This window comes from Lutra lutra, chromosome 3, assembly GCF_902655055.1.
Source record: "Lutra lutra chromosome 3, mLutLut1.2, whole genome shotgun sequence".
Classification (NCBI taxonomy): Eukaryota; Metazoa; Chordata; class Mammalia; order Carnivora; family Mustelidae; genus Lutra; species Lutra lutra.
Window position 1 is genome coordinate 97054824 of NC_062280.1, and position 24994 is coordinate 97079817.

At 39.6% G+C, this 24994-nt stretch overlaps 1 protein-coding gene across 1 annotated transcript in view; it reads left to right on the top strand.

Annotated features, from left to right (window-relative positions):
* MAP3K19 (mitogen-activated protein kinase kinase kinase 19) overlaps positions 1 to 24994 on the top strand; it is a 53229-nt gene that overhangs the window by 12313 nt on the left and 15922 nt on the right. Inside the window, exons 3-8 of the mRNA XM_047723258.1 lie at positions 823 to 977; positions 2899 to 3014; positions 5672 to 5790; positions 13674 to 13770; positions 19097 to 19175; positions 20077 to 20330. Coding sequence (XP_047579214.1) covers positions 823 to 977; positions 2899 to 3014; positions 5672 to 5790; positions 13674 to 13770; positions 19097 to 19175; positions 20077 to 20330 — 820 coding nt within the window. The remainder of the gene's footprint in view (positions 1 to 822; positions 978 to 2898; positions 3015 to 5671; positions 5791 to 13673; positions 13771 to 19096; positions 19176 to 20076; positions 20331 to 24994) is intronic.

Sequence of the window (24994 nt, forward strand, 5' to 3'; positions counted from 1 at the left end):
TTGGCCTTACAGTGGTTTTTCAGTTGTGAATTATCCAAATTAAGTTCCATTTTCATTAAAACAACAAATATCACCTATTACCCACCTCCATTTGACTGTACATAGACGGTTAAGTGAGCTACATTCTTATTGTGGATCATTCATTCATTCCACAAATGTTTATTGAGCACTTGTCAAACTCTACTCAGTGCTTTTCATATTCTGTCTCCAACCATCAAAACAACCCCACAGAGGCAGGGAGTCTGCCTTCCTTCTCCCTCTGCCTGTCCCCTGACTCAGCTCATGCTCTCTCTCTCTTGCTCACTCTCTCAAATAAACAAAATCTTAAAAAACAAACTAACAAAAACAACTCCACAGAAAAGACATTGTTTTTCCTACTGACAGCTGAGGATTCTGAAGGTCAGAGAGTAGGATTGTCAGATTTTGCAAACAAAAAATACAAGACTTTCAATTAAATTTGAATTTCAGATAAATACCAAACAAATTTTTTTCCAAATAAATCTTTTAATATGATTATGTCCCCCATGAAAATTATTCATTGCTTAACTGGATGTCCCTTATTTTATTAGGGGGATTTTATCAAGTGTTCTTGATAATCCTATCAGGAAAGTTAAAGAATGAGTTTAAGGAAGTAAAATTCAAACCCAGTTTTGTCTGGCTCTCAGGCCCGTGTAATTTCATCAGCTCCACCTCAATATAGATGCTGAGAAAGAATGTATTGAAGTGAAAATGAAAATTTGGCTAAACAAGGAAAATGCAAATATTGGTATAAATAGACAAACACTAAAAACAAAACAGAAATAAAGCTTCTTGTTTTTAAAGGCATCTGAAGAGCTCCTGGATATAAATTTCCCAAACCAACATGGCTTGACCCCTCTGATGCTGGCTGTGAGGGATGTGGATCTGTTCGAGAGTCTTGATATGTCAACAGCCTACAGACCTGTGGAGGTTCTGTCTGAGCTCCTCCAGCATCACGCGTGAGTATAAGTGGTCAGTCAGCATCAGTGGAAGGGTGTCTTGTGTCACTGTTATTTTCAGAAGTCACTTGTAAATCTGAACATATAGATTGCTTTTTAAAATTCTACATATTGGGGAACCTGGCTGGCTCAGTAGGTAGACTGTGACTCTTTATCTCGGAGTTGTAAGTTCAAGTCCCATGTTGGGTGTAGAGATGGCTTAAAATAAAATCTTAAAAAAATTTATATTGAATTGAATGCACATATATGGTCATAAAAGGGACTTAGCAGTTGCAAAGTGATATATAGATGTTAGATGTTGCTATCTATTTTTCTTATGATGTTGACCATTTGTTTAAATAATCTTTTGGTAGTTGTGAGGAGTGTCAAATACTTCTTGAGTAGGCAGCTCCCTACCCCCAAAATGTTACTAATTATTTCAGAAAGCATTGTCAGTTATCAAAAGCAATTTTGATTTCCAGTTATCTAAATATTGCTATATGCCAAAATGCTCTTTAGGAGGAGGGAAAGTAAACAATTAGCTTTTTTTTTTAATCAGAGGATTAAAAAACAGTTTTTCATGTTAGAATTGTAGTTTCCCAGCACCATTACCTAGATATCTTGTCATCAAATAAGAACAGATGGACAAAATTCATTTAGTACTTTGTATGAATTTTGTTTTAGGAATAAAAGAGGAAAGGGAGTTTCAAGAACAAAAGTAGAGTTAAGAACATTAGCTATTGTAAAAGGATCAGTTAGTATAATAGGATGAAGATGGAAGTTTTAAGCTACCGTAGACTTTAGTGTTAAGAAACCACTGAGATTGTTTAACATGGAGAGTACCGGACACGACTCCGAAGATGGTGTTCAGTAGGCCTGGAGTGGGGTCCAGAATACAGGAAATCAAAAAACACCACATTGAGAAACACTAATCAAGGCAAACGAGCAAACTCAAGTCCCAATGAGTTAAATGACTTATGGCCACATATCAAGCAGTGCTGTCCCCTGATTCTGGGTCCTAAGCTATTTTTTTGAATCATGACCTTCGATATAGAAAAAGCTGTAAGAGATTATTGTTGCAGATGATAAAACATTAACCTGTCCCGTGAAAAAACAAAAACAAAAACAGAAAAACCTGTCCCGTAGCAATAAGGAGGTTCATATTCAAAGCTGTTACATTGGAGACCACAACTGATGTGTTCCTTTTCCCAGACTGTGACTAGCAAAGCAAGTATAATCATTGTTTTCCTCTCCCTAATCTGTCAACAGGGCTCTCATCATTTACCTTCATCTCTCTGAGCTGATGTCTAATCCTAGGATTCAGTACGACATAGAGAGGATGTTTGTGCTTTTGAAGGAGTGCTAAGATCAGTCAGTGGGCTTAACAATCACAGAGCAAGGCAAAGAGAAATGAAAAGATCATGCAGAGGGATTTTATGACAAGATCCAATCCACTCAACCAGAGCCTGTAAAATAAACATATCAGCTTAATTCTATGCCATTCTACTATTTTGAGTGGTAAAAGCTAGCTGTTAGCATTAGAAAAAAAAAAGAACTATCAAGAAAGTAAGCAGTTAGCTAAATCATTGGAAAGGAAAAAAGCAATCAAGTCAGCTATTTGGAAGGATAAGACAATAGTTTATCAGGATGTTTCAATCTTCACTTAATTTACTCATCATTAAAGAATTATGAAGTTTTTTGCCCAAAGTTGGACATTTTCTACAAATATTGGAATTTTTTAGGTTGGTAGTAGAAATAAGATATCCAACATAATCCTTTTACTTAAAAATGTCACTCTCTCTTACATTTTGAAGTTACTGTTGTCAGCTCCAAACTACATGATTGCTCTTATTTATTTGATGTCAATGTTTTTCCTCTTATATTGGTTCTTTCCTCAATAGATTTAACTGAATTATCTTTGATGTGATTTTATTCTTCCTAGAGATCCTAAACTCTGTGATTTTAGTGGAAAATCAGCAATACATTATGTGTCACAAATACAAAGTTTTAGGAAACAACAGTTACTGGACATTCTAATGAATTCTATGCCAAAACCAGGTAAGTACTTCTATTCCACTTTCAAAATTCCCGTTATTAAAAAGCCTTATTAAAAATCTTTCTTTTTTAACGTATATTTGATGGATTCATTTAAAGATATCAAGGCAGGAGCACCTGGGTGACTCAGGTGGTTAAGCAACTGCTTTCCGCTCAGGTCATGATCCTGAAGTCCTGGGATGGAGGCCCCTATTGGGCTCCCTGGTCAGCAGGGAGTCTGCTTCTCCCTCTGACCCTCCCCCCTCTCATGCCCTCTCTCTCTCAATTAAATAAATAAAATCTTTAAAAAAATAAAGATATCAAGGCAGCAGCAATTTATTGAGCAGTGACTATATACAAGGCCCATGACTAGGTATTCTGGGGGATGCAAAGAAATCCAAGACATGGTCCAAACTCCTGAAAGTATTTAGTTTGGTCAGGGACACATCACGTAAGTCAGGAGAGAAAGATATTTTCATGAGCTTGAAAGAGGAGAAGGGACATACCATGGTCCTTAAATGCTAGATAAGATTTGAAGGGAAGAGAGGGACACCTGGGTGGTTCAGTCAGTTGGGCATCCAACTCTTGGTTTCTACTCAGGTCCTGATTTCATGGGCTGTGGGATCGAACCCCACCTCGGCATCCTAGCTTGGTGGGAAGTCTTCTTGAAAGATTTTCTCCCCTTTTCCCCTGCTTGTTTGCATTCTATCTCTCTCTCAAAATAAATAAATAAATCCTTAAAAAAAGATTTGGAAGGAAGAGAAAAAGAGACAAGGTTTGATATAGGTAGGGAGAGAGAGTCTGAACAAAGAAATAGAAATAGTCACAGAGAAAAAAGTAAAATGGAAGAAGTTTCATTGAGTAACATGTGACCTTGTGAAAGCTGGTTGACTTTCTTGTCTGACTGAAGCTTCTGGGCTGGGAACAAGGCCATTCCATGATAGAAGTGAAACACAATCTGGTCCTTGAAAAGCAATGGGATCTGATTTTGTAGAGCAGAGGCATCATGGTGTAAGTGAGCCTCACTTATCCCAGGGGCAAACAAGACACTAGGAAGTTCGTGTTGGGGAGCAGGAATACATAGTAAGATTAGATACCTAAAGAAACTGGGTCCATTGAAGATTGATTGAATGCAGATTTTTTTCAATAAAATAGAGTTGCTAAAGAAGTTTAAGCCAGTGAGTGATGAAAGCCATGTTTTAGGAAAATTAAGCTGTTGTTATTGTGTAGAGTGGACTCGAAGGAAGAGATTCATGGCGGGGAGCTCTATTAAGAGAGTACAGAAGTTGGGGCGCCTGGGTGGCTCAGTGGGTTAGGCCTCTGCCTTCAGCTCAGGTCATGATCTCAGGGTCCTGGGATCGAGCCCCGCATAGGGCTCTCTGCTCGGTGGAGAGCCTGCTTCCCCCTCTCTCTCTGTCTGCCTCTCTGCCTACTTGTGATCTCTGTCTGTCAAATAAATAAATAAAATCTTTAAAAAAAAAAAAAAAGAGAGAGAGTACAGAAGTGCATGTGTGGTGACAATGGCCAGAGAAGAGTCCTGGGTTTGGTGTGGGACTGCGCCTGCCAGGTGCTGGGTGCAGTGACCCTAAGAGCTATTGTGGAAGAAAAATTCACAGCATTTAGTGATGTAAATCTGATGGAGACAAAAGTCAGGAGAGTTCAATTTGATTCCAAAGTTTCAGCCCAGGGAAGAGGGGTGGGGGCTGGAAAGACAATCAACAAAAGAGAAGACCACTCTTGTTCGGTGAGGATATTGAAGGTAATGAGTTCTAAAGCACTGCGTTTGTTGGAACCTTGCCTTTCAAGTAGCAATGTTCTGTAGGACAGGGCCGTGGGAGGGGATGAGTTGGTATTGTTTGGGAGTTCACTACAAAAAGGGAATTGTGAGTATCTGCAAGCAGGTAAGATCACTGGAGGATTGCAAAGGGCTGAGCCGAGCAAGTATTCCCACAGTTAGGGAGTGGTGTGCACTTAGGGACCCAAGGGCAGTGAGACAGAGAAGAAGGAACTGGGGAGAGTTGCAAGAAGCAAGGTGTGGGAAAATACCAACTTGGAAAAGAGGTTGCAAAGCAGAGGTGGTAAGGACGTGTGAAGTTTCAATGATAGGATAGAGGCAGAAGACTGCACGGAGTAAGGAAGGAAAATACGGAGGGTCTGAGCAGAGAAAAACCTTGTGCAATTTTGCATCAGTTACAAAATAACTGGAAGAGATCTTGGAAGAGGAAGAGGTTTTCATCAAAGAGCCTGCCCTTATTTGAAAAAGTTATGATAGCAGGAGGGGATGCATATGAGACCACAGTCCCTCAGTAACTAACTGGGAGTTTACCGTTTGGTGTTCAGAACTCTGCCAATTTAATCTGGCTTCAAGTGTTAGAAAATGTGCCTGGTCTTGGTAACTACAGAACAGATACAATTTCTAGCCCATTACTAGGGGTTTCACTTAGCAATTTTGCCTAACTTTTGTTTTTTAAGCAAGCAAAAACCCATCCATTCTGTAGACTCTTGTCCTCATACCCTTTCCTGTGATAATTATTGCCTGAAGCCTCATCAGGATCCCAGATCATGATTTTAGGAAAGTCTTTGACAAAATGGAACTGGTTTTAGAACCAAGATCTAGATCTTCCTATGAAATTGAGAGAGATGAGTCTTATCAAAACACATTATCCTATTTCTTTTGGCAGAAAGACATGCGGAATCATTGCTTGACATTTGTCATGATACAAACTCTTCTCCCCCCGATACGATGACAGTTACTACAAACCAAAATATGATCTTGCAAAGCATCAGCAGCAGCAGCGAGGTAAGATATTTTTTCTTCAAAGAAACCAACAAAAAATGAATAACCTACACACAAAGTAATTGAAAGCACATTTAATAAGACAGTGTTCCGGGGTGTCTGGGTGGCTTAGTGGGTTAAAGCCTCTGCCTTCGGCTCGTGTCACGATCCCAGGGTCCTGGGATCGAGCCCCGCATCGGGCTCTTTGCTCAGCAGAGGGCCTGCTTCCTCCTCTCTCTCTCTGCCTGCCTCTCTGCCTACTTGTGATCTCTCTCTCTCTGTCAAATAAATAAATAAATAAATAAATAAATAAATAAATAAAAGACAGTGTTCCACAGGTTTAATCTCAGAGCAGTAATTAGCTAGTCAGCTTGGAGTCTTGTGCATTGTGTGTGTGTGTATACCTAATACCACAGAATATTGGATCCATATTAAATAATAAAATATAGCTTATGTATATGTGTGTAAATGTGGAAAAAGAGAAGGCCATTAATCTGATCATGTCAAATCCATCAGAGGGTACCACAAAGAAGGTGCTTCCTCTTGGCCACAGTCACCACCACACCCCAACAATCCCCTGCCATGATGAATGACTCCACAAAAAGTCCCTCACAGTTCAATAACAGTACTAGTAACAAACAGTGTAATACATAGAAAACTGTGGACTGATACACAATATATACAATAAATTGGTAACAGTTGTTGCCTACAGGGAGAGAATTGGAGACAAACTTTGCACTGTGTACTCATTTGTACCTTTTCAGTTTTTATGAAAATTAACATAGCCCGGAACAGTTAAAAATATTGCTACCCTATATTTTGTTGGTAGGAAAAAATATGGCCACAGATTGTTTATTTTTAAAAGTTGATGAGGGGGGGTGCCTGGGTGGCTCAGTTGGTTAAGCCTCTGCCTTTAGCTCAGGTCATGATCCCAGGGTACTGAGATGGAGCCCAGTGCCGTGTTCCCTGCTCATCAGGGAGCCTGCTTCCCTTCCCCCCCTGCTGCTCCCCCTGCTTGAGCTCTCTCTCTCTCTCTGTGTCCAATAAATAAGCAAAATCTTTATTTAAAAAAAAAAAGTTAATGAGGTATGGAGTATAATATTTATAAACAATAATAAGGACTTTTGGAGATGGTGGAGTAAAGACCTTTCAGTCCCTTTCTCCTTTGAAAAATCATCCCAAAACAACAAAGAAAACAAAAACCAAAAATTTAATTTGAAAAAATTTCTTGGGGCGCCTGGGTGCTCAGTTTTTGCTCAGTAAAGTTTCTGCCTACAGTTCAGACCATGATCCCAGGGTCCTGGGATTGAGCCCCATGTAGGGCTCCCTGCCTAGCCGGGAGTCTGCTTCTCCCTCTTCCTCTGCCCCTTCCCTCGACTTATTCTCTCTCTCTCAAATAAATAAATAAAATCTTAAAAAAAAAAACCAAACTAAACTTTCTTGTTTTGAAATAATTATAGATTTATCGGAACTTATAAAAATAGTACAAAGACATCCTGTGTAAACTTCACCAGCGTCCCCCAATGGGAACTATTATCATAACTATAGCAGATTGTCAAAACTGGGAAGTTGACATCGATGCATTACAATTAGCTAAACTACAGACCCTGCTTGGATTTCACTAGAATTTACATACATTCTTTTTTCTTTCTTTCTCTGTTTTTGCGTGGCTGAGTATACAATTCTGTGACATTTCATTTTTTCCCCTAAGATTTTATTTATTTATTTATTTATTTATTTATTTATTTATTTTAGAGAGTGAGTCCCCATGCTGAACGGGGAGTCCCATGGGGGCTAATCCCATGACCCTGAGACCATGACTGGACACGAAACGAAGACTAGGTCACCTAACCAACCAAACCACCCAGGCACCCCTGGTTCTGTGATGGTTCATCCCCTGAATCACCAGAATCAAAAATTCGTAACTGCCTCCACAAAGGTGACTTCATAGCCATACCCTCTTCCCTTCCCTAACCCCTGGCAGCCACTGATCAGCCACTGATCTGTTCTCCATCTCCATAATTTTGTCATTTTGAGAACGTCATATAAATGGAATTACCATACATAAAAACTTTTCAGATTGGCTTTTTCTACTCAGCATAATGCTCTTGAGATAGACCCAAGTCCTATCAAGTTTCTTTACATTGCTAAGTAGTATTCTATGGCATAGATATTCACAGTTTACTTAACCATTCACTTGTTGAGAGTCATTTAGGTTGTTTCCAGTTTTGAGCTATTATATATAAAGCAACTATGAGCAATTGTGAATAGATTTCTGTATAAATATACATTTTCATTTCTCTAGAATACATGTCCAAGAATCCATTTACTGGGTCGTATGGTAAATGTCTTTGTAATTTTTTTTTATTTTTAAGATTTTATTTATTTATTTGACACAGAGAGAGAGATCACAAGTAGGCAGAGAGGCAGGCAGAGAGAGAGGGGGAAGCAGGCTCTCCGCTGAGAAGAGAGCCCAATGCGGGACTGGATCCCAGGACCCTGAGATCATGACCTGAGTCGAAGGCAGAGGTTTAACCCACTGAGTCACCCAGGCACCCCTCTATCATGTTATATTCCCACTAGCAATGAATGAGACGTCCAGTTTTTCTGTCCCCTGGCCAGCATTTAGCACTATCAGTATTTTTTATTTTAACCGTCTTAATAGATGTATGGTGGTCTCTCATTGTGGTTTTAATTTGCACTTCTCTAATGACTGATGTTGAACATTTTTTCATGGGTTTACTATTCCCCATTAGCATAAATCGTTCGAACTTTTTTTGATTTTTCATTTTCTGATTGGTTCGTTTTCTTACCGTTGGGTTTAGAGAATTCCTTATGTATTCTGGATATGTGATTTGCAAATATTTTCTACTAGTCAATAAGAAGAACTGGCTTGTTATTTTCATCTCTGTAACTTGGCTTTCATCAAACAGAAGTTTTTTTGTATTTATTTATTTATTTATTTATTTATTTAAGATTTTATTTATTTATGTGACAGAGACACAGCAAGAGAGGGAACACAAGCAGGGGGAGTGGGAGAGGCAGAAGCAGGGAGGAAGCAGGTTTCCCACTGAGCAGGGAGCTGGAGACTGGGCTTAATCAATAAGGACCCTGGGATCATGACCTGAGCTGAAGGCAGACGCTTAACAACAGAGCCACCCAGGCGCCCCCCAAAGTTTCTCATTTTGATGAAAATCAATTCATCTATTTTTTATGGGTCTTAATTCTCATGTTATATCTAAGAATTCTTTTACTTGATCTGGGTCCTGGTTACACAAATGTGTTCAGTTTATAAAAATTTATGGATCTATGCACTTTTTTGAATGTTTGCTACACTTAAATTGAAGGTAATGGCAAGGGGAGGCATATGCTTTCAAATACCTGAGAAAAGAATTGTTCCCAGCCTCGGATTCTATATCCAGACAAACTATCAATCAAGTATTAGAGTTGAATAAAGAAATTTTTCAGACATACTTAACACTCAAGCATTTTACTTCTCAAATACCTTTTAAGGAAGCTACTATGTGCCCTATTAAATTAAGGGAATAGAGGGGCAGCTGGCTGGCTCAGTCAGTAGAGCATGTGACTCTTGAATTTGGGTTTGTAAGCTCGAGCTCCATGGTGGGTGTAGAGATTATTTTAAAAAAATAAAATCTTTAAAAAAAATTAAGGGTGGGGCACATGGGTGGCTCAGCAGGGAGCCTGCTTCCCTCTCTCTCTCTCTGCCTGCCTCTCTGCCTACTTGTGATCTATCTCTGTCAAATAAATAAATAAGATCTTTAAAAAATAATAAAAAAATAAAAAATTAAAAAAATAAAAATATTAAGGGAATAGATAAAAATAAAGAAGGAAAATTGGACCATGATGCAGGGGATCTGGACTCTAACACAAGAGATAGAGAATTATTGGTATTATGGAGAAGGCAAGTTCCAAGGTGTCAGCCATGTATCAAGTCTAGGGAACAAAAAGCTGAGATAATTTGGGGTGGGGGAGGGGAGAAGAGCAGGATAATGGGGATTTCCAGGAAAGCAATGGAACTAATATATTATCTCATATATTTAACCAAGTGGAGAAATCACTGGAGGTTGGGAAGATTTAGGGATTAAAAAATATAAGAAAATGAGTAAAACAAAACAGAAATAAAAATGGGGGTATAAGAATATGATACTGTCTACATAATAAAAAGTCAGTAGGTAATATTCATTTTGATGACTCAGGAGATAGCAGGACTATTGTATCAGCTAGAGATATGGAAGAAAATATCAAAAGAAACAATTAAAAGGTTGGAAGTGGTTACCTCAGAGGGGAAGGGTGGGGAAGGAAATTTATGACCTTTACTTAAAAGTTTTTACCATTATTTGACTTTTTAAAAACATGTAAGTTTGACACACATTGAAATTAATTTAAAATGAAAATATAGAGATGGTTGGGGGCATCTGGCTGGCTCAGTTGGTAAAGGATGCAACTCTTGATCTCCAGTTGTGAGTTCGAGCCCCACATCAGTTGTAGAGATTACTTAAAAACAAAATCTTTAGGGGTGCATGGCTGGCTCAGTCGGTTAAGTATCTGTTTTTGGCTCAGGTCATGGTCCTGGAACCAACCCCCACATCAGGCTCCCTGCTCAGGAGGGAGTCTGCTTCTCCCTCTCCCTCTGCTCCTCCCATGGCTTGTGCTCTCTCTCTCTCACTCAAATAAAGTCTTAAAAAAATAAAATCTTTAAAATTATAGGGGCGCCTGGGTGGCTCAGTGGATTAAGCCGCTGCCTTCGGCTCAGGTCATGATCTCCGGGTCCTGGGATCAAGCCCCGCATCGGGCTCTCTGCTCAGCAGGGAGCCTGCTTCTCCTCCCACTCTCTGCCTGACTCTCTGCCTACTTATGATCTCTCTCTCTGTCAAATAAATAAATAAAACCTATGAAAATAATTAAAAAAAATTATATGTATAGAAATGGTTAAATCAGGACTCCTTTGGGGCATGGGATGGAATGAGGTAGAATGGAAATGTGTATTTTAATACTATTATTACTATTTTTTAATATTAAAAAACAGTGTAAGGGTGTCTGGCTGGCCCAGTTGGTAGAGCATGTGACTCCTGATCTTGGGGTTGTGAATTCAAGTCCCATAGTGGATATACTTAGAATCCTTAAAAAATAAATACAAAATAAAAACCCAGCTTATTTAATACTATTTAAGTATTTTCCTTTGTGAATTTATAATTTTTTTTTATTATTTTTTTAAAAGATTTTATTTATTTATTTATTTGACAGAGAGAGATCACAAGTAGATGGAGAGGCAGGCAGAGAGAGAGAGAGAGGGAAGCAGGATCTCTGCCGAGCAGAGAACCCGATGCGGGACTTGATCCCAGGACTCTGAGATCATGACCTGAGCCGAAAGCAGCGGCTCAACCCACTGAGCCACCCAGGCGCCCCAAGTGAATTTATAATTTTTTAAAGCAGGTTAAAAAACAAAAACCAAGCCAGAGTTGCTTGATACACTGGTTCTCCACAGGGGGGCGATCTTGCCCTCCAGGGGGCATCTGGCTGCATTTGGAGACATTTTTGGTGTCACAGCTGGGGTGTGGATCGGGTTCCTTGCTCAGCAGGGAACCTGCTTCTGCTTCTCTCTCTTTCTGTCAAATAAATTAATAAAATCTTTTTAAAAAATTAAATAAAAGTAAAGTAATGTGTGTAAAACAACTTAAAAATGCTCAACTCTTTGGATCAATAATTCCATATCTAGAAATTTACTCTAAAGAAATAATACAGAGGTGCCTGGGTGGCTCAGTGGGTTAAGCCTCTGCCTTCGGCTCAGGTCATGATCTCAGGGTCCTGGGATTGAGCCCCGCATCGGGTCTCTGCTCAGCAGGGAGCCTGCTTCCCCCTCTTTCTCTGCCTGCCTCTCTGCCTACTTGTGGTCTCTGTCTGTCAAATAAATAAATAAAATCTTAAAAAAAAAGAAATAATACAAAATTGGGGTGTTCATTGCCAAGATGTTCACAGCACAATGTGTAATATTGAAGAATTAAGAACTGCCTAATAAGCATTATGGGCTTCTATTGTAAGACTCACGGATTTAACTAAACATTGTTATGATAGATATTTGTTGAGGGAAAGAATTTACAATTACATTAAAATAATGTTTACTTAGTAAAATTGCTATGTAATTTGTACTTGTCTTCAGTGAAAAACCTGGATAAAACAATGTATGATGCAACTATATATATATTTTTTGGATGCAACTATATTTTTAAATATTTTGGAAAAAGACTAAGGAAATATTATTTCTATGTTAACAGAATTAGTTTTTCATTTGTAGGATAATAGGAGATTTTTTTTTCTACTGCATTAAAAAAAATTTTTTTTTGTATTTCTATATATTCTTAAAAGAGTTCCCCACTCCCACTTTTTAAATGAATGGGATGGAGAAAAAATGTGCCCCATAGTGGTAGAATTTTTGAAATGCAGAGAAGAGCAAGCTGTAAAATTCACAACAGCCTAGTATCAGGGTGACCCAGCCCAGGTCTCCTATTTGCCAGTGACAACCAGGATGGTCTGAGACAGGGTACCTAACCTTTGCCAGGCGATAGAAAATGCTTTAAAAAGCAGGTCCTGCTGCGTAATGAGTATGACTATGAAGTTATTATGATTGAATACCTAAAACATTTTAATGGCAGTGTAAATGAAGGATTTTACTTTTAGTATTTTCTGTGATAATTAAAACGAACAAGCTCGACTGGTTATGAATGAATGACATATCAGAGTCTTTGTGATGGACTGCCTTGCCCACCTGTGTGACAGGCATCTGCGCTTAGGGCAAAGACTTTATATCCACCAGTTCTCTTAAATAGGTGGCTCACCCAGATAAGAGAAGCCAGAGAGTTCATTGTAACTTCCAGGTTATGAGGGGGTATTTTAACAACCGCTTGCCTCCATCACTGTTATAGACATTAAATAGGGCAAAATCACTGGCAGCAACAACTTCTAAGGAAGGAACCTATCGACAACAATGAATTCTAATAAGAAAACACTTCTCATTTGGAGAGTTAAGGTTACTTTTCATAAATTAAGTTGGTTTTCAACCATGGTTCTTAGCATAATGATTACTTTCTACACTGTAGAAAGGAAGTTTTTCCTTCCTTGAGTGGTTGCATGCCATGATTAGATCAGAAAGCTGTCATAGTGAAAACTTTAATCAGCTTTGCAGTCTCCTTTCAGTCTAGAGTTATATCTGCAGCTTCCATATGGGGCAGGGATTTCCATCCTTGCCAACTGTAAATGATGCCCCAGGAGGCGTTATGGAAAAAAATCATGTTCCTTTGGGGTTGTTCACTGCTGTGGCCAAAGGATTCTTTCCAGTTACTCGCCCAGATAGAATTCATGGCAGCTTAGCAGTCTGGATGCTAACATGATAAAAAGTATAAGATATTGAATTTCTATGTGGCTATGTGATTTCAGCTTTGATCTTCATTTTCGGTTATGCACTTAATCATGTCCATGGGACTGTATGAGTTTGGTGCTCAGGAGGAGATACTTTTCCCATTATTTCAGTCTTAAATACTTTCTCCAACTTAAAAGGAATCTACCGTGTGTAACTTAGAAAATCACTATTCATTTTGTCTTAGAAAATCACTATTAGAAAAATCACTATTCTTTTTTTTTTTAAAGATTTTATTTATTTGACAGACAGAGATCACTAGTAGGTAGAGAGGCAGGCAGAGAGGGGGAAGCAGGCTCCCTGCTGAGCAGAAAGCCCAATGCAGGGCTTGATCCCAGGACCCTGGGACCACGGCCTGAGCCGAAGGCAGAGGCTTTAACCCACTGAGCCACCCAGGCACCCCAAAAAATCACTATTCATTCTGTCAACAAAGTAGTACATTGAATAATTGAGTTGCTATTTCATGATATTGCAGGAGTTTGACCAAGACGAAGACTGTAGTCATTCCATATTGGTTAGTGAAGGAGGAGATCCAAGTGGTGATGGACAAGATTGGCAACCCGGGACAGAAGGTATCTGGGCTATTATTTGTGTTAGTGTATACACTGATTATTTGGACTCCACTCTCCCCTCACCCCGCCACCCCAATTTCAGTATTCTTGGTAGAGAACTTTGAAAACACAGAAAAGTTAAAAGGTCAAGAAAACCCACTCACAGTCCTATCCTTTGATCTTTATCTCAATCAGAGTCTTGGCCACTTCCGAGCAAAAATGGCCATCTCTCTTATGTCTCTCTCTTGATTCACTTCACTCCAGCTCAGCTGGCCATCCTCCACTGCTTTCCTTTTTGTCTGATTAACATCTTTCCCCCCATTTCTTTCCTCTCAGAATCTTCCATCAGCTCCAGGGATCTGTTCTCTTCCAGAAACAAGCATTTCTCCATCAGCTGTTTTCCCAGGGCTTCTCTCTTCAGAAAAAGATGGGGAACTGAACAAGGCACTAAAGCCCCAAGTCTCAGTCTTTTATTCCATGAGGACATACGTCTGGAATTTTCCAGAACAACCCCCATTCCAAATATGTTATCCTGTCATATCCATGAATGCCTTTGCATTTAACAGACCACAAGGTATTTGCAGATTCTCACTTCAGAAAATGGTCTTCACGAAGATCACAATGATCTACTCACCTATAAATTTCTTAAATTAAATGTTTATTCACACTGCTCCAGTTTCTCTTCAGCAATTTTCTGGCTTCCATTTCTAACTCTGCAGGGAAGCTGTCCTCTTTTATTCTTTTCTCCGCAACCCCGTGAACCTCCTCAAACACCGCAGTGCCGGCCCAACCACTATCTCCTTTGGCCCCTTATGCAATGCTGCCCTCTCCTGTCGAGCTCCTGTCTCTCTCAAACTCACTTGGAATCTCCTTTGTCCAGGCTTAGGGTGGAGAATAACTAAATAATTAAAATTTTAAAAATCCTGGCCCTCTTCCAAACACCCCTTGTGGTCTGACTTTGAGTTTTGAACACTTCAAAGCAGAGTTCTCAGAACAGTTGTGTCCCAAGTACCCTCCAAGAGATTAAATAATTTGTTTATTCTACTCTATTTGGAGATGACTTGCCATTTGAGGTGCAATTAATTCTTTTAAAATAATTTATAATGGGGGCGCCTGGGTGGCTCAGTGGGTTGAGCCGCTGCCTTCGGTTCAGGTCATGATCCTGGGGTCCTGGGATCGAGCCCCGCATCCGGCTCTCTGCTCAGCGGGGAGCCTGCTTCCCTTCCTCTCTCTCTCTCTCTGCCTGCCTCTCTGCCTACTTGTGATCTCTGTCTGTCAAATAAAGTAAATAAAATCTTTAAAAAAAATAATTTATAATGTCAGGGGGAACTGGGTGGCTCGGTTAGTTAAGCTTCTGGCTTCAGCTCAGATCATGATCTCAGGGTCCTGGGATGGAGCCCTGCATTGGGCTCCCTGCTCAGCGGGAAGCCTGTTTCTCCTTCTGCCTCCCACCTCGACCCCACTCCTTGTACTCGCTCTTTTGCTCACTCTTTCTCTCTCTCAAATAAATAAATAAAATCTTTTAAAACGTTTATAATTTTTTATAAATTTAAAATATAAAAAATTTTCATAGAGGAGTCATAGCACATATGTAACACCTCCACTAAACTCTTGCTTAAAATTTTGCTTGAAATTTCTCAAATTTGAAAGAAGCCATTATGTTTCTGGTAAACTTTCTTCTCATAGTTATTAGTCTTTAGTAGTTACTCTTTAAGTCACAAGTGTGAAACAAAAACGTTTGGAGCACTAGTGTGCGTTGTATTCATCTTAAGTATCAATAAATCTCTTTAACTCCCATTTACATATTTTTAACATACTTGAAGTTGTTGTTTAAGTGCTTGCACACTTTATAAAGACTTTATGTATATGCCATGTGAGTTTCTATCCTGTTGTAGATACACACATTTAATCATTTAGTTTATCTTTTTGTTCACTGTATTCTATTCAAAAGGGAGTATGACCAAAATATATATAAACTCTATAATGTTTAGATCACACCCATAGATTTTAACAGCTAAATATTCCTCCAGCCTGCATTGGCTTAATTATAGGCTTTTATAGAAGGTAATTTATAAAGTACAATTTATGCCACCCCTAAAAAATTCCTCATCTTGGGCACCAGGGTGGCTCAGTTGGTTGAGCAACGCCTTTGGCTCAGGTCATGATCCTGGGGTACTGGGTTCGAGTCCCACATTGGGCTCCCCCTGCTCTGTGGGGAGCCTGCTTCTCCTTCTCCCTCTGCCTGCCACACCTCCTGCTTGTGCTCGCTCTCTCTCTGTGTCAAATAAATAAATAAAATCTTAAAAAAAAAACAACCCTCATCTTTTTCCTTAGTATAAAAATCTTCTTGCATTCATCAATCAGCTATGTTCCTAGAAACACAGCTTGCAAACCTTGAAGACTACCTTGAACATGTAAAATTCCTCTCTTCATAAATGGAATAAGAACCTATTTCCTAAAAGTACTGTGCTTGAAAATTTTTAATGCACTGTATCCATCAGGATTCTTGTTGCAGAATACAAAATTTAATTGAGTTAGAAATGAAGGAAGTTAAAAAAAAATATTAGAAAACTCACAGACCATTGAAAAGCCAAAGGAGAAGAACAGTCTCTAGGTTCGATTGTCAGGAAGAATTCTGGTAACCACATCTCAAAGCTGGCTGCTCATCCCCATATCACGCTGCTCTGCCCCAACCAGGAAGTTGCTCACATATCAAGCTTGGAAACTCATCCACCTGCAGACAGGAATACCAGCAAAAATGATGACTGCATCTTACCTTTTTCATGTAACTCATGAAAAGACTCTGTCTCTCCAGTTGGCTTTCTGAACTCGAGTGGCAAAGGAGACTGGAAAATATAGTTAAAAAAAAAAATCCATGTTGAGATTCACGGTTTAGGAAATTATAAAAGTGTGGAGAGGGTGCCAAAATATTTTGAACTCTGATGCCCATTAATTTAAACAGAACCAGCAGAAAACACAGGAAAGGAAGACACTTCTGGAGACAATAATGTTTCATCACTGAGTGAATTAGACTGGGCCATTTTTCAGTTTTCATTTTAATAATGGCTGAACTTTAGCAAATTAAGGATCATTTTCCCACTTTGAATATCATTTTCACCTCTTCTGCAGAATTGTTTCTGGCTATATTTAAACGTTGCCTTAGTTTCTCTCTACTGTAATCTTTTTCTGGTAGGCTTGCTTTATCTCTTCTTAAGTGGAAGGGCACACTCAGGAGCAAGGGTTCTACTTCTACATGTGAAAATGCATCATCTTTTCTGGCCCACTGGGTAGGTTCAGAGGTTCCCACGACCATTCACACTATTAGAGAGACAAAATGGGGAACATCTGTATGTTCCCAGCTGATTTCAGAGTCAGCATGTTCTATCATGCCCCCCGCTCCAATTTAGGACCAACAATTAGGATAGGGCCATTAGTTTTTAACAATTTCCACAAAGGCAGTCACACAGGTATTCCTCACACTTTAATTCCAAGCCTCTCATTTTGTGCTGATAAATAGTATGGTGGTTAGGCTCTTTGAAAAAATTTTAAGAATATATCGACCATTCCAGGGAAGCCTCATTTTTAGACTTGTGCTCCTTGCTATTTACTAGAAAACCTGCAGTCATTTCATCATATTGGGAAAACATCAGGAAAACCAAAGGTAGATTATTCAGGAACATTCCCGAAGTCACCCATGAAGAGCAGAGGGGGGCTGTAGATCCAGATTTGTCTGATTCATACCCCTCTTTGATCTTCTCTGCTCTGCTTCCTTCCTAGCATTCTGTCAGTGGGGCTGATTAAAACCATAGCTCTTCTAGGCCTAGGGAGACTCACTAAATGGCCCCAAGAAACGCAGAGATAGGACTGAAGACTGGGACAAGCACTGGGTTGTTCTAGAAGGATACATCTCTACGTTCCTGCAACAACGTTTGTATACTTCTATCACAGTGTTTAACTTGATACACTCTGTGCTTTTTTATTTGCTGTCTTTACTAAGGTCACAGTGATACCTTGTTTATTTCTATATCTTGTACCTTATTTCTGTATCTTCAGCACAAAGGGTTAGGCTTGGCATATACTTAATAAAAGTATATGAATACCTGACCAAACCTTAAAGTAGCATGATTCACACTAGTTTTTTTTTTTTTTAAAGATTTTATTTATTTATTTGACAGACAGAGATCACAAGTAGGCAGAGAGGCAGGAAGAGAGAGAGGAGGAAGCAGGTTCCCCACTGAGCAGAGAGCCTGATGTGGGGCTCGATCCCAGGACCCTGGGATCATGACCTGAGCCGAAGGCAGAGGCTTTAACACACTGAGCCACCCAGGTGCCCCTCTCACACTAGTTTTTAAATGTAATTTAACATGTTATATTGTAAGCAAGCATTGATTCTACAAGTTGGAACTTTCTGTCTTAAGGGTTATACTGGAAATCATTCCATGGAATCAGATAGGACTTGATCAAAATTCATACACAAGCAAGTTACTAGGGGGCCACGTAAATGATCTCATTGAAAGTTCCCAGTGGTTGTGTGAAGTAGGTGTCATTAGTTGTACATTACTGAGGGAGGTCTTGTTTGCTCCATCCAGGGAGAAAGCATCGCTCATCATAAATCTTTATTTCATACCTGAAAAGTTTTGTTATATACGTTTTTTTTTGCTCATGTAACTGTCATTTGGATGTCTTCTTTGGAGAAACATCTGTTCATGTCTTCTGCCCATTTTTGAATTGGATTATTTGCTTTTTGGAGTTGAGTTATATAAGTTCTTTATATATTGGATACTAACACTTTATTAGATATGTCATTTGAAAAGGGCTTCTCTCATTCACTAGGTTGTCTTTTAGTTTTGCTGATTGTTTCCTTTGCTGTGCAGAGCTTTTTGTTTTGGTGTACTCCCAATAGTTTATTTTTGCTTCTGTTTCCTTTGCCTCAAGAGATATATCTAGAAAAATGTTGCAATGGCCAATGTCAGAGATATCACCACCTGTGCTCCCTTCTACATTTTTTATGGTTTCAGGTTTCACATTTAGGTCTTTCATCCATTTTGAGTTTATTGTTGTGTGTAGTGTAAGAAAGTTGTCCTGTTTCATTCTTTTGCACATAGCTGTCGAGTTTTCCCAACACCATTGGTTGAAGAGACCGTCTTTTTCCCATTGCACATTCTTGCTTCCTTTGTCATAGATTAATTGACCATAGAGTTGTAGGTTGATTTCTGGGCTTTCTATTCTATTCCACATTCTTTAATTATTGAAAACATTAGCTAAATAACCAGAAATAAAATACTCAGTTCCCAGGTGTCACTGGAATTCATTACTTTCTTTTTATCATCATCATGTGTTTCTACAGGTGTTGAGATTATTGTTACTTTTCCAAGAGATGTCAGTTATCTCCAAGAAGTGAGCCAAGAAGATTTGCAAGAAAACAAGTAAGGAATTTTCTTTGAAAGTTTAGGCTGAAATTTAAGTACAAAGGGATACTTGTGTGGTAACCTACATTTTTAGTAATTCACCCTCCAAAAAACACTCTAAAGCAGGGGTTGTAGAAATATTATTGTGGCAGGAGCTGGATAATACACATTTTAGGCTTTACGAGTCATGTGGCTTCTGTTGCAATGATTCGGCTCTGCAATAGTGGCTCCAGGGCAGTCATAGACAGAATGAAAACAAATGGGTATGGTTGTGATCCAATAAAATTGCAAAAACAGACTGAAGGCTGACTTTGGCTCCTAGGGCAGAGTTTGCTGACCCTACAGCAATGCCACTTAATATGTGATTCTGTGGTCCTTCTATTACCAGTCCGTGATGAAGTCAGGACAGAACGTGAAAATGTAAACACTTAAAAAGTTGTATTCCAATGTGACCAGGTAATTTTAGGTTCACTGATCTGATAATGAAAATACTGGGATTTGTTTTCATGGTTTTGATTTTTGTTTTATTCTTATAGTAATTCACTTTTATTATAAAAATTCTACAAAAGTGTCATTCCACAATGGATTGGAAAATTTAAAAACTGGTCCTTTCCCAAAGATAGTTTGAGAAGTCCTGAGCTGGCTAATGCCTTTGGGAGAAGGAAAAGAGTGCATCCCTTATGTCTGCACTTTCCCCCTCTGATTTCTCTGCCCAGGGAAATAGGGAGACAGATGATGTGGGGTGTGAGTCAGAGGGTGGAGAGGTCTTGTCCTTTCAAGAGTACAGCTCTTCCACTCAGCAGCACCACTTGGAAATAGTTCTCCAACTTTCTGGTGATGTCAGGCTAGACTGGGAAGTGGAGATCCAGAAAACACAGGGAGTAAGTTTTGAATGAAACTCTGTCCTCCTCCCTTTTAGTCAGATAGCCCCAGTGCATCGAGAATGGGCACGAGCACATGCTGTTTCTCTCCCAAATGAGATGGTGGACTTCCAGACCAAGATGCTGACCATGGGGCCTTTACTTTTGAAGAACGAAGAAAGTTCCAAGGAGCTCTGTGATGAGAATGTGGGCCTTTTGTTGCCAAGACCTTGCTTAGAACCAAACGTCTCCATGTCTGTAGTCAGAGAAGATGTTCCTCACTTTCTGAAGGGGCAGCAAAGAAAATCTGAAGGTGAGTTCAATTAATTACATTTAATTACAGATAAAATCTGAAGGTGAGTTCATTAATTACATTTAATTCATTGAATTAAAAAGTCCTTTATTCTTCTGCCAATAAATTATCTATATATCTATCTATCATCTTTTTCTTGAATGTTTGAAAAATCTTTACTGTGAACTCGTATTTAGTTGATGTTTACCTGTGGGAATTTGGGGGCTTACATGGAAGATGCCTTCCTCCAGGATTTGAGTTTGCCACTCTCTCCAGCCCAAGACTTATTTACCAGATAGCAGCCCTGGTGCCAGCATTTTCCCTTAGGGCAACGCTGTCTTTGGTATTTGCTCACCACTGTCCTAAACCAATTGGCTTAAACCTCCGGGGACAAACATGTAGTCCAACACGGTGCATTTACTGGCTTACTGCAATAAAAGAGATCGCATAGCAGAGAAGCTGTCAGGGCAGAATTTTCAGTAGGGCGCATTTCTAGTAGCTTCCTGAGAAGAGGTGCATAAAGTATACTAATGATGGTTTTTCATTGTCTCTGTTTCTTTTGAACTCTGTTCTTTCCATTTGTTTTGTTCTCTGTATTTTCACATCAGAGGCTTTCCTCACATCCATTGTTCCTTGGCTTGGCTATCTGTGTTTCTTGGGACTAAAAAGTGCTGTGTGCTCCAGGGAGCGTGTTGAATGGGCAGAGAAAGACCTAGATGGTTGAGTGAGGGATTCCCCAAGTGTCAGTGTGCACAGATAGGCTTTTCTCTTGGCCAGTTTTTCCTAGGGAAAACCCAAGCCCCTGACTGGATTGAAAGTCTCTCAGTTTGCCGGCTTTCCCTTAATCCTTTTATTTTCACTCCAGCACCCTGCTTCTGCTCTCAGCTATACCTCCCTAGCTCCTTACTATCTTTGTCCCAAACTCTCCAGAAAGTAAACTTCCAGCCATTGCCAGGAACAGAGAAGAGCAGCTCCAGTTGAGTGGGGCAGGACAGGGAAGCTGGAAACCACTTCTTCCCCAGACTTACAAGCAACCCCTTTTTTTCATCCTCACCTTTGGAGGTACACAGCATCTTCAATTTCGGCTCCTGTCTGGAGTTCTTATTTTTTACTGAGTTCTTTCCCTGCAGGCTGACAGCCGATCAATTCTTATTCATCTGTTAAGTTTTCACCATGTAAAATTTTGTTGACTTGGGGCGCCTGGGTGGCTCAGTGGGTTAAGCCTCTGCCTTCGGCTCAGGTCATGGTCTCAGGGTCCTGGGATCAAGCCCCGAGTCGGGGCTCTCTGCTCAGCAGGGTGCCTGCTTCCCTTCCTCTCTCTCTCTGCCTGCCTCTCTGCCTACTTGTGATTTCTGTCTGTCAAATAACTAAATAAAATCTTTAAAAAAAATTTTTTTGTTGACTTTCCTCTTCTGCTGTCTTGTCCTCTGGGCTTTTGTTATTGTTGCTGTTCTTGTTTACTCCTTTTTAATTTCCTTTACTATCATTATAGTGAGGTTTGTGGAATGGAGAAAACCTGGCACATTTGATCTTTTAACTGGAATTCTATACACATTCTAGAAAGGCCTTCAACATTTAATGCTGAAGTACCTACCAGCAGGATCTCACCTCTACCATCTCACCAGAAATGTTTGAGTGTTTTTCTGCCTCATGTCGTGCCTTCCCAACACTGAATAACATTTATCCAAATATTTATAATAAGGTTAGAAAGGTTTTTTCTTTTTTAAATCAGGAGGTTATCCACATGCACCCAATTATACTTTATATTCAGTTGTATTTCTGGTATTAACTTGTAGCATCTTCTCAACAGGGAGACCTCAGCCTCCAGAATATGACCTCTCAGAGGGCAAGGATTTTGTCTTTGTTGTTGACAACTCTTTTGCCATCTATCAGTCACTCCTCAAGCACTCGATAAATATTTGTTGAAGAAATGCATAAAGAATTGGAAGGTGGTTTTGCTAGCTATGGCTAAGAGGAATGCTCAAACCCCTCCTATTGGTATCCTCTTCTTAGGTACCATTTTTCACCCGCTCATGTCTTCTTTACCTGTGTTATATCTTAGAGAGGTCTGTTTTTAAACCTTAAAACCTTAAAAACTTTTAAACCTCTAAACCTTAGAGAGGTCAGATTTTTAAAATGGCAACCTGTGGGGGCACCTGGGTGGCTCAGTGGGTTAAAGCCTTTGCCTTTGGCTCAGGTCATGATCCCAGGGTCCTGAGATTGAGCCCCACATCGGGCTCTTTGCTCAGCAGGGAGCCTGCTTCCATTCCTCCCTCTCTACCTGCCTCTCTGCCTACTTGTGATCTCTGTCTGTCAAATAAATAAATAAAATCTTTAAAAAAAAAATGGCAACCTGTGGCTAAAACGGACCTGGATTATATTATGTTCGACCTTCAAAACACTAAAAAAAGGGGATGGGTGGGAAATTTCACATAAAATCTCCAGCTCTCTGGCTTCTCTTGATGACTGGAGAAACTAGCTGTACTGAATTATCCATTTGGAATGGAAAACATCACTTGGAATTGTGTAGTAGATGTCTTTTTATTTTTTTATTTTTATTTATTTTTCTTAAGATTTTATATATTTATTTGAGAGAGAGAGAGTGTGTGAGAAGGGAGAAAGTCAGAGGGAGAAGCAGACTCCCCATGGAGCTGGGAGCCCGATGCGGGACTCGATCTTGGTACTCTGGGATCATGACCTGAGCAGAAGGCAGTGGCTTAACCAACTGAGCCACCCAGGACCCAGTAGATGTCTTTTTAGTTGGAGCACATAATTTCAGCTCACTACTGTCCCTATCTGTCCCACTTCATCCATTTATGGGACCTGCCTTGACACTAGACACATGGGACCTTTTGGCTTTAACTTCAAGCTGTGGTGGTGGGTGGGGCTTTAGGCACCATTCTGACTTTTTGGTAAAAGGACAACCACAAGGTCGACACTACCTAGTAAATCCCATGTATGATCTCTCCCATGTTTAAGTTCAAACAATTGCCCCTATTATACATGAATATTTGTTTTCACATTTCTGTATGGCCCAGGTTTTATGAACAAAAAGCACTAGGAAATGAGGTTAAAAGATGATTGCATGATAAACATGTCCTGGAAATTAGAGTTAGTGTACTGCTCCAGAGAGATTCAGACATTTATTTCCTCAGGAGCTGTTTGCTTACATTCAAGGATCATCAAACCCAGAGATACATGCCCCCTTTCTCCTGGAGACATTTGCTTACATTTCATAGTAAAGGTCACTCTTTCTTGGGAGAGAAAGAAGGGTCGAAGTACCCATCACTCTGAGTCTCATAATTTCAAGTTTCGTTTTTGTGGTGCTTCCCCACAGGTAAACATCTGGTGCTCACTGTGTTGCCCTGTGGGGAACTGAGGTGTGGGAAGCTGGTGCTATGATGCTTTGTGAGTAATGAATGCTCCGTTCTCTGACCCAGAAAGCTTGTATTTCCTATCAGAATATAAATATAAACATAAATATGATTATGAATATAATTATGAATGTAAATGTAGATATATGAACACAAACATGTATGTGTATGTATATAATATGCATATTATATATATATGATATAATTTACAGTTGACCCTTGAATAATGTGAGAGTTGGGGAAACTGACATAGAAAATCGATGTATAACTTTTGACTCCCCAGAAACTTCGCTACTCATAGCCTATTGTTAACTAGAAGCCTAATCAATAATATAAACAGTCAAGTAACACATATTTTGTGGTGTATTATATACTGTATTCTTACAATAAAGTGAGCTAGAAAAAAGAAAATATCATTGAGAAAAATCATAAAGGGGCACCTGAGTGCTCAGTCACTTGAGGGTCTGACTCTTGGTTTCAGCTTAGGTCATGATCTCAGGGTCTTGGGACTGAGCCCCATGTTGGGCTCCGTTCAGCACAGAGTCTGCCTGAGATTTTTTTCCCTCTCCCTTCACCTGTACTCCTCCCTCTGCTCTCTCTCAAATAAATAAATAAAATATTTTTAAAAAATCATAAAGAAAATGCATTTATAGTACTGTATTGCATTTATTGAAAAAGTTCACATGTAAGTGGATGCATGCAGTTCAAATCCATGTTGTTCAAGGGTAAACTGTAGATAAGAAAACTTTATATATAAAACAGCATCCCCCTTCAGCGGTGGGAGCCTGAAGTTTGTTTGTTTGTTTTAAAGATATTTATTTATTTATTTGATGGGGGAAGGGTAGAGGGAGAAGCAGACCTCCCATTGAGCAGGGAGCCCAATGCGGGGCTCAGTTCCAGGACTCTGGGATCATGAACTGAGCTGATGGCTGTTGCTTAACCGACTAGGGGTTATGTGCTAGCCACGTAGGGCCCCCCCCCTTTTTTTCTTTAAGCCTTAAGTTGTTTTTCTTTTTTTTTAAGATTTTATTTATTTATTTGACAGAGATCAGAAGTAGGCAGAGAGGCAGGCAAAGAGAGAGGGGGAAACAGGCTCCCCGCTGAGTAGAGAGCCCCATGTGGGACTTGATCCCAGGACTCCAGGATCATGACCTGAGCCGAAGGCAGTTGCTCAACAAACTGAGCCACCCAGGCGCCCCACAACTTGAAAAGTTCTTAATTTTATCTTTTCCTCAAACCTTAGCACTAAGATCACTCCATCTCCAACTCTGGCTTAAAACCTACTGTGTTCACTCTATTACTAAGAATATC